Source organism: Neodiprion lecontei, chromosome 6, assembly GCF_021901455.1.
Source record: "Neodiprion lecontei isolate iyNeoLeco1 chromosome 6, iyNeoLeco1.1, whole genome shotgun sequence".
Taxonomy (NCBI): domain Eukaryota; kingdom Metazoa; phylum Arthropoda; class Insecta; order Hymenoptera; family Diprionidae; genus Neodiprion; species Neodiprion lecontei.
This window is the reverse complement of record NC_060265.1, coordinates 26,424,310-26,436,327: the sequence shown is the minus strand read 5'-3', so window position 1 is coordinate 26,436,327 and position 12,018 is coordinate 26,424,310. Positions and strand designations below refer to the sequence as shown.

Genomic DNA, 12,018 nt, shown 5'->3' with positions numbered 1-12,018 from the left:
CGGTCATTCTAGTTTTTTACATTAATATTCTCACAAATGGTGAAATAAGCCGTTTTGTCTCCCTTTTCCGATCTAGTAGTCATCGTAGACAAAAGATGTATACAGGCTTTCATGTGTCAGAAAATGAATAAGGTTGCTTCGTCAACCAACACTATTATAAAAACAGTCCTGTTTCAGACTTTGAACTGTAAACACGCATTGCCATTAAAGCATTTTTCCTCATCTTTTAATTTTGTTGCCTGTTTCTTCGCTTCATAAGCTGACGAACTTGTTTTACTTATTGTGCAACGCCTAGTTCGTTACAATATATTTCAGAATCATTTGTATCGATTGTTTTCGTTTTCTTGAAAGTCCTTCCTCTGTATTTCTCTGGAAGAGAAAGTCAGAGAAATGGACGAAATAAAATATTTCATTTTTTATTCCGCTAAATTCTCTTTCGAAATACTTACTGCAATCCTTTTTTTGCCAATCAATCGAACGAACTCGAGCTAAATTTTAACTTACAGGAAGGTGGGAAATTAGAGATTGTCATACAAGTATTAATGTTGGGTACACATATTTTCATTTATTGGAGAGTTGAAACTCGTTACACTTCAGTTACACCGAATATACAAATATACGATACATGTTTGCAGGTAAAAATGTGGCAATCGCTGTGATTATTTAGGCACTGATTAAAAAAATTTTCCATTTTTTTCTTTCTTCACTTTATAGAAATAATAAACAATTCGGTCCTATTTACACTTTATTTTATTTTTTATTCTTCTTGTCTAAACTATTTTTACTCCGTTACGGCGTAAACCTAGATGTGAATGTGTTTAAATGTACTTTTTACAAGTTTTATTCATTTTTTTTTCATTTTTCTTTTTCTTTTAATTTCTTGTTTCTTTCCATTGTTAACAACCATGAATACACAGTTATAAGATAGGGTAATTCGTTCTTGAACTATTCATTCGCGTAACGGCGTTTTATATTCAATGATGTGTACCTTTTGTGTTTCATTCATGATGTTCAATAACTGATTTCGCATAATACAAAACGGACAAAATGAAATACATACGATGAATTTACAAATAATAAATTATCTAATGCTATTTATTATCTACTATAATTTTTATAAACTGTTATCTATACACGTATGTTGAATGCTTCGTAAATACTTTGAGGTATTCGTATACCTTCAAGAGAGATATTGAGGATAAATGTATCCACTGTTTCAAACGATATTAACAGAAATATCCGTATTAATACAAAAAAAATAAAACGTGACGTTCTCTCTGTCGCTGCAGTTCTATCTTATTTTCGAGCTCATACAAATTTTCAGCAAGGTTCGTACCTAACGTTCGTACATGTGAACGAAATGTAATATACTTGTGATTATTTTCTCTTCTTTTTTTCTTCGGTAGTTTTTACAAGTTTGCATTAAATCTATGATAAAAAAAAAACAACTAAAAACGTAGAAATGTTACATATTATAAATCTTAGAAAAAAGAAAAATCTATCGTACAAAATGTTGAAATTTATAAATTGACTAGTAACAAACACAATATCGTACCCATTGCAATTCGTTTCTCAATTTTTTTTTTGTTGTTTTCATTCGATAATACATGAAATAATGATATAGTTTGTCAAGATTTTGAGCCTTTTCCAAAGTGTGATAATAATAATTGTAACAATAATAATGAATTGTCAACGAGTTGAACGAGCACGTTTATTATAGATATATAATACATACATGTATATAAATCAATTATAAAAATACATGTTTATTATTATTATTATGATTATTTATTCTTACATTTTAGTACACTTCTCGATGAAATTAATAATCAATCAATTGCTCGATCGATTATTGTAATTTCAATTTTACTGAATTGGTAACAATTAAAAGGCACTTAGTCATCGCACATTATTATATTATTACATAAATACGTAAAAAGTATATAACGCGTGATTTATACCTTGCACGATTAGCACCTCGAAACATCAGGCACCACCAGGCTTACAATGCGGTGGATTAATTATTTTTTTTCTTCCTTTTTTCGTTTTTCAACAGTTTCTTAAAAGTCTAAAAAAAATATGCGTTACGTATTTATCTTTATTTTTTGTTTATTTATTTATTCATTCATTTATTTATTTATCTATTTATGTTTTTGTCAATACTGATTTGTATCATTTGGCGTGTTCTCTATGTATCAGTCGACGTTCGGTTGTACAAATATCCCGACGTAATTTACCTCCTTCCACTTACAAAAACTTGAATCGCCTTTTTTCCTCTTTCACTTTTGTCCTTCGGTGTAACAAACACTTTATATTACACGTGATTTTTCACTATTACGTGTATTATACTTTGTCAGTTTGTTAGTTCATTATTCTCAAAATTATCTTCTCATCTCGTATCGATTGTACGATTCCTTTTCCGTCATTTTCATTTCTACCGAACCAAGAGTTCCGACGTCTTGATTATCCCTCGAAAATTCATGAGTAAAACAACAATTGTCACCTTATTTTCTCATTCGGCCCCGTTATTCACAACAAGTACGGAAACTTCTCGTCATCGTCGTCTTCCTCGGCTTCGCTCGACTCCTGGCTGGATGGCGGCGTGTCTAGCTGCGGTAGACCGAGGTCCAAGTATTCCTGTAAAATTTGAGAAAACTCGTTGTCATCATTTTCGTCAATCATTATCGGATTATTTATTGCGATTCACTCACCTCGTTAGCGGTTATCGTCAATATCCTGTCAAGGTCTTCGACCAGCTCACCGAACATCGGTCGTTCGTTTGGTTGGTAACTCCAGCAATCCCGCATGAGCATGTATCTTTGGAATCGAAGAAAGATCAGGGTGAGGGTTGACCGACACGGCACACGAATAAGAAGGACAAGAAGGAAAGTCGGTATGAAATTAAGAACATGTATTTAAAAAAAAAAATGGAAAATTTTTTTCCCAACTTACATCTCGATAGAACAACACGGCGGCTTTTCCATCCTGTGTCCAGATCTCAATAGCTGAAACAATTTCTCAACCGAGGGAACGGACGGGTAGGGCGTACCGCCCAGAGTCATTATTTCCCACAACAGAATTCCGTACGACCATCTAATAACGGGAGAATTATTTTTGGATTAGAAAATTAGAACACTTTTGACGATTAAAATCATCTTAAGGAGACGTAAACGAGCGCAGAATGTCGAAAGTGGCCCAATTCTAAGAGTTTATATCTTGATAACCAATTAGAGTTTCGTCAGAGATTTATTTTATACCAAAGTTACATGGTACATGTTTCGGACCATTCGAAACTTTGCTACTTGGTAAAAATTTGATTTCTTTACTTCAAGTTTCGCCATGAAATAATTTGGAATTCGGCGCTTTCGGAACTTTTCAAATTCGGAATTTCAACGTCGCCCCCACAAACGAAACTCGATCTACATCGTTTGTACAAAACAACCAGCAGCCTAATTAAATAACTATTTCGGGTATAAATTCTCAAGAAATTGCACGATTCTTTCAGCCCTCTACTAGTTGCACGTAATTCTGAAACGCGCGCGAACTTACACGTCGGACTGAGTGGTGTAAAGCCTGTGAAAGAGGGCCTCGGGTGCCATCCACTTAACCGGAAGCCTTCCGTCTGTAGTTTTCCTGTAGTAATCGTGGCAGTGGATGTCGCGGGCGAGTCCAAAGTCGGCTATCTTGAGCACGTACTCGTCGCTCACGAGGACGTTCCTGGCGGCCAAATCTCTGTGGATGCAGCGTCTGCTCGCCAGGTATTCCATGCCCCTGGCTACCTGGTACGCGAAGGAGACGAGGTCCTTTTGCGTCAGCGTTTTTCGCTGCTTCGTCTCCTGGCCTATCGTCGGCTCGTAACCGGAAGACGGTCTGTGCTCCCGCAGGAAGTCCCGGAGGTTTCCGTGAGGCGCGAATTCGACCACGACGTAAAGCGGACCGCCTTGAGTGCAAGCGCCCAGCAGGTTTATTATGTTAACGTGCTTTCCGATTACCTTCATCATTTCCATTTCCGACACAAGGTCCATCATCTCTGCGTCCGTGTGACCCTCTGTAGAAATAAAATTGCACCAATATCGTTAGTTATTCATTCCTGGCTTTCCGGATATGCTTCGTCCGATAGCTTACGTATATACGGTTTCAAGTTTCTAGCCGCCTCGAATCGTTCTACTTTCAATCCATTCGTAACTGTACTTGCCACAAATAATTTGGATTTATTGGTTTCGTTTTTTACTTGATATAAACATTAATACATATTTTTACTCGTGAGTCATCAAATTTCATACACGTCGAATCAAATGAACAGCTGTAATGTCGTCGGAGATAATTCGGCCGATTTGGATTGGTCGTGGTTGTAATAAAAAAGGAAAAAAAAATTTGATAAGTGTATTGCGATTGATCAATGCGCATGCGCTGATTGCGCAATTTCCATCGGAGGGTTCGATAAGAGGGATAAGAGATTGTTTTTTTTTTTTTTTTTTTTTTTTTACCGTAGGAACTGCATTCAAGTATTACTAGATTGCTGATTTTTTTTTATATTCTCTAAAAATCTTATATCTATTCCAATAATACTGCTGCTGCTGCTGTTGTCGTTCAATAAGTATTGAATTGATATTATTCTTTCCATTCTTGCATAATTTATTTTACAACGTTAAAGAATTTGAGAAATGTTTCAAATAAAATTGTGCAATCTCACTGAAGTTTTGTATTTTAATATCAAGTTCAATGATAATAGAAAAATGGAATTTTTATTTTTACTTATGAATTCAACGAGATTTATCAAATCGCGTAAACGTTAAGTAACAATTATTATTTACCTGGACCGAAAAAATTTCCGCACAATAACTAGATTCGAGCAATAACAACTCATTTGATTCAACGTATTTGCGTAGTCGAAAATTATCGCCGAAATGAAAATATGTATTTATTTATCCTAGTACAATTCTAAATCCTATATACGTACACATGCATTTCTTTTGTTCCTTTTTTATACATTTAAAATAATAACAATAATAATAAATAAATCGAGATACAGGTTCAAATAAATTTTCTTATTTGAGGCAAGTGTAAATTAGAATACCATTTAATTGCTGTAAATAATAATTTCCTCACATCGCAAAGAAAATTGAATCATTCCAACGAATTGAACAGTACGTAAGTGATGTTTTTTTTTTTTTTTTTCATAAAAAAGCAAAAAGCACGAGAGGATTGTTTTTACTTTTTATACTAGTACATTAATCGATCAATGAATTATTGTAATTCTGGGCGTGTACCCTTGAGCATTTTGACAGCAACGACGCTCGGTATTCCGGGTTTAAGGGAGTTCGACTGGGCGCGAACAACTTTTCCGAATGCTCCTTCGCCGAGGGTGTTTCCGAGCGCCAAGTGATCCCGAGAAAGTTCCCAGGCACTGTCCATCGGTAATTCGTACTCGGAAATACTTCCTCCTGAGTTGTCTTCGGCCGTGGCGGTGGATTTTTGCTTCTCGATTTTAACGACCGGCATTAGGAGCGGCTCCTGAACGTTCTGGGCGTTGGCCAGATGCTGTTTCTCCACGATCACCTTTTTCGTCCACTGCGTCACCACAGCAGCTCGGGCCGTTTCTATCGCCAGTATTTTCTTCATCTTCTCTCGCTTCAGTCGTCGGAATATACTGACAACGATTATTATCCCGAAGAGAAAGGATGTGCACAAAATACCCGCCAACGCGTTCACCAGGACCGATTGAGGCCGAGCTGTTAGCGGAACCCGGTTCTCCTCTTCAAGAGCTGTGCGGGAAGATGCATTATTTGAGAGATAATTATTCGGGGAAATATTGCTTGCGCCTGTTTTTCCCCTCTACTCACATTCCACAACTCGGAGATAAGCGCTGCTGAATGTGACGCCCAGATTGTTCGCTGCTATGCAGGTATACCAGCCTTCGTGTTCGCTCGTTACGTTCGCCAATTCCAAAACGTCCGGCTTACTCGTGTCGCCAACCTGATATCATAAACCGTGCCGATTAGGGATCGATCGATCCGTCGCCTCCGAGTCATTCGTTCGACAGAACCACACGTAAAGCGATAGGAGAGAATTTGACGTACACTTTTCTGTAGAGTTTGAAGAAGCGAGAGAGGAAAATAAGGAAGCGAGAAAGATCGGTTAAAAGCGTCTGATCGTGAGTGCGGAGCATAGAGCGGGACAGAAATTCTCACACATTGGTCTCTAACGAGTAATCGAGTATTTGTTGTCAGAGCTGCTGAACTTATTCCGCATGCATCGAACAAGCTGTCGGCGCACAATTACAAGGCATACAAGGCATCGCTTCATCCGCGACACGAAGACATCATTTATTATCGTTATTAACCTCGAGACTTTTGTTGGTGGTGTCGAGGGTGTTATGAAACCCGTAGAACCATTGCACGTGGGAATGAGCGTCGGAGAGGACTCGGCAGTTCAATGTAGTGTTGGTTCCTACTAGTACTGTCCTATTCTGAGGCGCCACCGTCAGGATCGGTCGATGAATTAAGCGTTCTGCGTATGAGAATAAGCCCAACCACCGTATTTAGAGACATGTGTTTGTTACCGCGGGTATATGAGGATTAAAAGATGTTGTATAACATTGGACAGTATCAAAACGAACGGAGCATATTTCACCTTTCGATTCCAATTCGGATCCTTCCAAACAGGAAGAGGTAACAATTATACACCGAGCGAAAGATGTCGCTCTACTTATTCACTACTAATTGGAATCTCATCGGCAAATCATGGGCTCGCGTTCGTTCGGTTAAAGTCAAGTGATTACAAGGATAGAACTATACATTATCCACCTAGAAATCATATCAGGTCGAAATTTGCTCAATTATTATATTTTCCAAAATTTTTCCTCCGTCACTTTATCCAGTTCCGTTTGACAGCCTACACATTTTCGCAGCATGATATGATTTGTATCATGAAGAATTTACATATACATGTACATATATATATTTTTTTAATAGCCATTCACCACGTGTATATTACAACAACCAACACCTTGAATTCAGAATGAAACTCATTCATAGGCTGAAAAGAATAGAAAAATAAAAGAAAATATACAATTGAGCCTGAAACATGAAGCGGTTTTTGAGTTAGAGTCACAGAACCAAGACCTTGGCATTGGCCAAATACAATGAATGCAGGATAAACATTAATGTGTTGAGTAAATTTTTCCTTCACCTCCAACCACCAGAGCAGTTGATGATCGTCTCTCTTCTGTTCAATGTGCGTGTTACATGTATACATATAATATCCAGCCACCATGATTAGCCCATGAAACGTTGCCCGTCTGTATAAATTGGCGATAGGTTAGGGAACAAGAGATAAGTTATTTGTTTATTGTATTTATCTATTATTTATTTATTTTTTTTTTGCGTCCAATCGAGAGGGTAGGTTTACGGACGAGAGGGTCCACATGTGATATTGCGATGTACCTCGATCTGAGTTCCATTGGGCTCTCTGTCCTCTTCGGGACTCCCATAGACCTTTAGCCACTGTATGTTAGGCTCCAGGTCTGATACGATAGAACATTTGAATTGAACCGAGGATCCCAACTGTGCCGTGACGTTCTTTGGGTATCCCAGGTTGATGTACGGCTTGTGCGGGAATCTCTCTGAATTATTTCGTTAGACATCTTTATTCGTTACTCAGGTTTGGCTGTATCCACCGTTGCATGGTGTTTACACGGTGGCACGTGGTCGCATTGCGACGTGGATACACGTCGAGGAATTGCGAGGGGGAAGCAAGAAACAGTGATACTGACATCGCCAATGAATCATTATCGTCACTATTACTACTACTACTACTACTACTACTACTACTGGTATCACCTTGATGCTCACCTATAATGTCGACCTTAAACGTGTAATTTGTGCAACCCAGGGAGTTGCACAGGATGCAAGTGTAGTTTCCGCCGTCCTCGGGGACGACGTCTTCTATGTTCAGGGTCCAGCCCCGTATCTTAACGATCCCGAGCGACCTTTCCGGCTCCTGATTGTTCTTCAGCCAAGTTATGTTCGGCATGGGATTCCCGCTCCCCGGACATCGTAGTTTGAGCGTGTTTCCCGCCGGCTTGGCAATCACCTTGTGCATCGTGTCGATCTTCGGGAAATAAGGTGGACTCAGTTCCGCCGTCGTGTTGTGCATCCCGACCTCGGTTTCGTCCGCCTTGTCGCTGTCGGGGTCGGCGTCCATGTGCAGCGAACGCGACACCGGCATGCCTGAAAATCGAAGGATTACGACGGAGAAAATTATAAAAGGGTTGCAAAAATTTCACGCCAGGCTCCAGGAGTTTTTAACTCACGTTTTCTGGCCTCGTTCTCTAGCTCGTTCGTTTCCTCCTCCGGTCGCCGCGCTTCAAGGGCCGCGTTTTCGGGGTTGAACGGTTCGTCTCTCTGCTCTTCAACGGGCGGCTCGACAACCGTTATCGAGACGTTTTTCCACTCTATCACGTTTTTCGTCGCAACTTTGCAGCCGTATATTCCGGTGTCCTCCACCTGGACTGCCTTGAATCTTATCCACTCGCTCATTACCCGTATTTTCGGTACCGACGATTGGAAATGTACGTCGTTTTTGTACCAAAATGTTTGCGAATCGGGTTGCGGTTGACATCGGATACGCAGCTTTTCTCCAACGTTTATCACAACGTCGGGGTTTATCAAATCTGAAACAAAGCGAGGTGTGAAACGGTTTCGAGAAAATTCTCTTCCTTCATCGAATTAATCGTATTTCCGTGACGGCTGCGCCGCTGGCTTGAGACGCCTCAGCTTTTTACAGCCCGCGCGAATCATCCGCTGCGCTTTTAAAATAGCGACTGAAAAGTGGGTGAATTAATCACGTGTTTCGAGCAAAAAAGATTTACACCGAAGGTATTTCGGTGACGCAGATTTTAAATTTTCGCCCACTGCGACGTATGCGGAGAAAATTGATACCTCAACCCCATGGGCTATATATAATGACTTTATACACCGGGATGTACGAGATTGTTGATAATTATATTATCATCGTATAACAAAATAATGCAGAGTGAGGACGCGGGATTATTTCGAATTTAGAATTCGTCCCGCAACGTATAATTACGATGCGGTCTGCCCGATGGATTTACTGCGCAAATAAATTACAGTGCCGCGTTCTTTATACATCCGCGAGCAGAATTTTAACAACCGTTTCATTGCATCGTCCCGGGCTATTTAGATTGTCATACGCGATGTAATTATTCATGTCGATTTTTCCGGCCGTTTTTGGCACGACGACGCGATGATCCGTATCACACACGTATCGCAGTCTGTGCAACGAAACCGAGAAGAAACGCACAATAGCCGCACAGCAACCACCCTGTCCAAGCGATAGACACGGTGCCGTTTTGTTCATTCATGAGGTGACGAGGGACTCGAGCCCGGGTTGACGATGCGACGATCCTGGATCATGGCCAGAACTGAAACGCGATGCTGTCCTGTAACTTTCCCCCCTACTCAAGCCTCATCCGAGATTCGCCGCATATTCGCATGCATACCCATGCAGAATGCATTCTGGCTAAACATAGGCGGCCCCGAGGTGCCATTAACCGATGCACAATTACAACTCGGGTTTATCTCCCCACGAAAGCCAGAGTAACGCCGGAGAGAGATTTGCTGGCAGAAAGAACTATGGAGGTACTTTTTATTTTTATTTTGCACAATACGTTGCGGAATCAGGCTTGTCTTGCGAAATTAATGGCTTTGGACGTTCCTTTTTTATGATTCTTCAATTTGTTCCTTGTAACAAAGTTGCGTGGGGCGATCTTTGAACAAAATTCTCTTAGACACATGTATACGCAATTCGAAGTTCGCTTCGAGTCTTGTTCCAAAAATCGGAATGACTTTTACGCCCATTGAGTAACCAGAGTTGGTTAATTTGTTTGATTTTCTTGCAGTGCTATATAGCACACTGCACCCTGCGTTATGTAAACTGAATTTCTTTTAGCTCGTCAACTAAACCAATAAAGTGACCAGTCCACCATATAGGTATACATAAACTGCACGGTATATTCTTTTTTGTTTTATCTGGTCGTTATTTATTTACTCTTTCCTTTTATTTGTAGAAAATTTATGTGCCTGAAAGTCATCCCGTCCATTCTCGTTTCGCCGCACCTGCATCCAGGGTTCTTTTTGGTCCATATACCCAACGAAGTATACCTACTATAACAAGCTGAAAATTTGTAAGAGTCATTCACGCGGAAGTGTCGCGGGGCGATTTCAATCTATAATCTCTATAATGGTAAGCCTTACCGCGCAGCAAGGATCGTGACGTAAATCGATCCGACGTTTGAGAATCTTTCTCCTTCTACTTTTAGGCTGCAACGGCGCAGCGATGCATTTTTTTAAAACGTGCAGTTCCAGACTCGCGCGCCCACGGTTTCCGGCGGCGCCGATTTTAAATGAATTATCGAGTATCAACGTCTTTACGAATCTCTTCTCTCCCACGCCACGTCGGCTCTCTCTTTATAAATAAAGCCTTGGTCCCCGGAAACGACGAGGAAACGTCAGCTTGCAGCGAAGGGAAGTCGGATGAAACGTGTGAAAAACGGACGCCATCCAGCATTTTTTAATAATAATTCAAGTTCACGCGTCGCTGAAAGACTTACGGGGAATATTATTCTCGTCGCTTTTTTACCAAAACCTTCCGAACTCTCCTCGCGCGGATCGTCGAGTCGCGAAAATCGCTGTTTCTACGCTACATCGCAGTATTATTTCTGGAGCTGGTTTGTCTCCAAACATCCTCTCGACTCGCGTCGCTTGCTCTGGACTAACCCCGAGTAGGGAGACGCTGATCCACTTTGGTCCAGAAGTTGCCTCGCGCAAGTCGCGCATTGTTCCATAATCCACCAGCTCCACCGGATATCGAACAGTTTGTTATCCCCACCGCGTATATTCCTATACCAGCTGTTTACTCCAGCTTTTCCACCGATTTCCGTCATCTGTCTCGCATCTGGAACTTCGCCATTCCACGATTCACGTGTACGTATACATATATGTATGTATACTTGACTTTTTATAACGTCGAATGATCGTATTGCGGAATTAGAGAAGAAAGTCAAACTCCATCTCCGGGCCAATCGCAGGACTCGTCGTCTCTTGGCTCGTGGCTGGACGTGGCCTATCGGTGTTACGCTATTCCTGGCGCCTGGCGTCGGCCACATGGCCAGTGACGTCACACGGCGACGTCCCGACGTCCATCCTCGAGGAAGACCGACGCCAACGGCCACTTACCGATTACAATTTGGAAAATTTTCAATTCCGATGGTAGCATTAGCCCGGAGAAAAAGCTCTTCCGCGATAATTGGTTTCATCGAGATCCGAACAAGATTCGAATTTACTGGTCTCGTGGAATTCGTTACGCGCGCCGGGGATGAAATAGTTTAAACTAATTTGAACTATAACCGCGATATTGTCCGCAACTGCGACAACTCGGTATACCCTCGCTTAAGTAACTGATTATTATTACCAATTGAATGGCCATCGGGCAATAACGGGTCAAATTCGCGCCCCTATATATGCGAACCGAGTTGATGAGTGTAAATCCACGCGTGAATCGTCCATTGAGCACACGTAACACAGGGTTCAATTGAAAGCTCCTTGTCAAATGAACGTTACGACGGCCTAATGCCGTTTATAAATACATATTACGGTGTGTATTGCAACCACGAAGAAAACCTCCGACGACGTGGGTATTGCGTAAACTGCGCCGACGCGTAATTCTTGCGGGGTGACTTTGGCGAGATGGTTGAAATACAACGTTTTAAACGGGGGATGATGTGACGGGTCGCTTCGTACCGACGTCCGATTGTCGGGGGCGAAACGTGTGCCTAATATATGTATATGCACACACGAAATGATTGACGCACCCTGAAAGCGCCCAGGTTATACACGGAGGTTCGAGTCAGCCATTGACTTGTGGAAATAAACAACGGGGTGAGACCGGGTAACATGATGTGTCGTTACACGTTGCGATGAAAAGCTGCTCGCCAGA

General features: G+C 41.1%; 1 protein-coding gene across 3 annotated transcripts in view; it reads right to left on the bottom strand.

Moving 5' to 3' along the window:
* Positions 1–773: 773 nt before the first annotated feature.
* The window catches only part of LOC107218891 (fibroblast growth factor receptor homolog 1), a 55,028-nt gene continuing 43,783 nt past the window's right edge, over positions 774–12,018 (bottom strand). For 2 of the 3 annotated variants that reach the window (XM_046743091.1, XM_015656925.2), the window contains exons 3-11: positions 8,315–8,674; positions 7,854–8,231; positions 7,446–7,624; positions 5,844–5,976; positions 5,271–5,765; positions 3,550–4,048; positions 2,953–3,093; positions 2,712–2,817; positions 774–2,637 (exon numbers count right to left, since the gene is read on the bottom strand). In XM_046743091.1, coding sequence (XP_046599047.1) covers positions 2,530–2,637; positions 2,712–2,817; positions 2,953–3,093; positions 3,550–4,048; positions 5,271–5,765; positions 5,844–5,976; positions 7,446–7,624; positions 7,854–8,231; positions 8,315–8,674 — 2,399 coding nt within the window. In that variant the 3' untranslated portion in view covers positions 774–2,529. Of the gene's footprint in view, positions 2,638–2,711; positions 2,818–2,952; positions 3,094–3,549; positions 4,049–5,270; positions 5,766–5,843; positions 5,977–6,343; positions 6,511–7,445; positions 7,625–7,853; positions 8,232–8,314; positions 8,675–12,018 lie in introns of all 3 variants that reach the window. The other variant, XM_015656926.2, reaches the window with a different exon arrangement.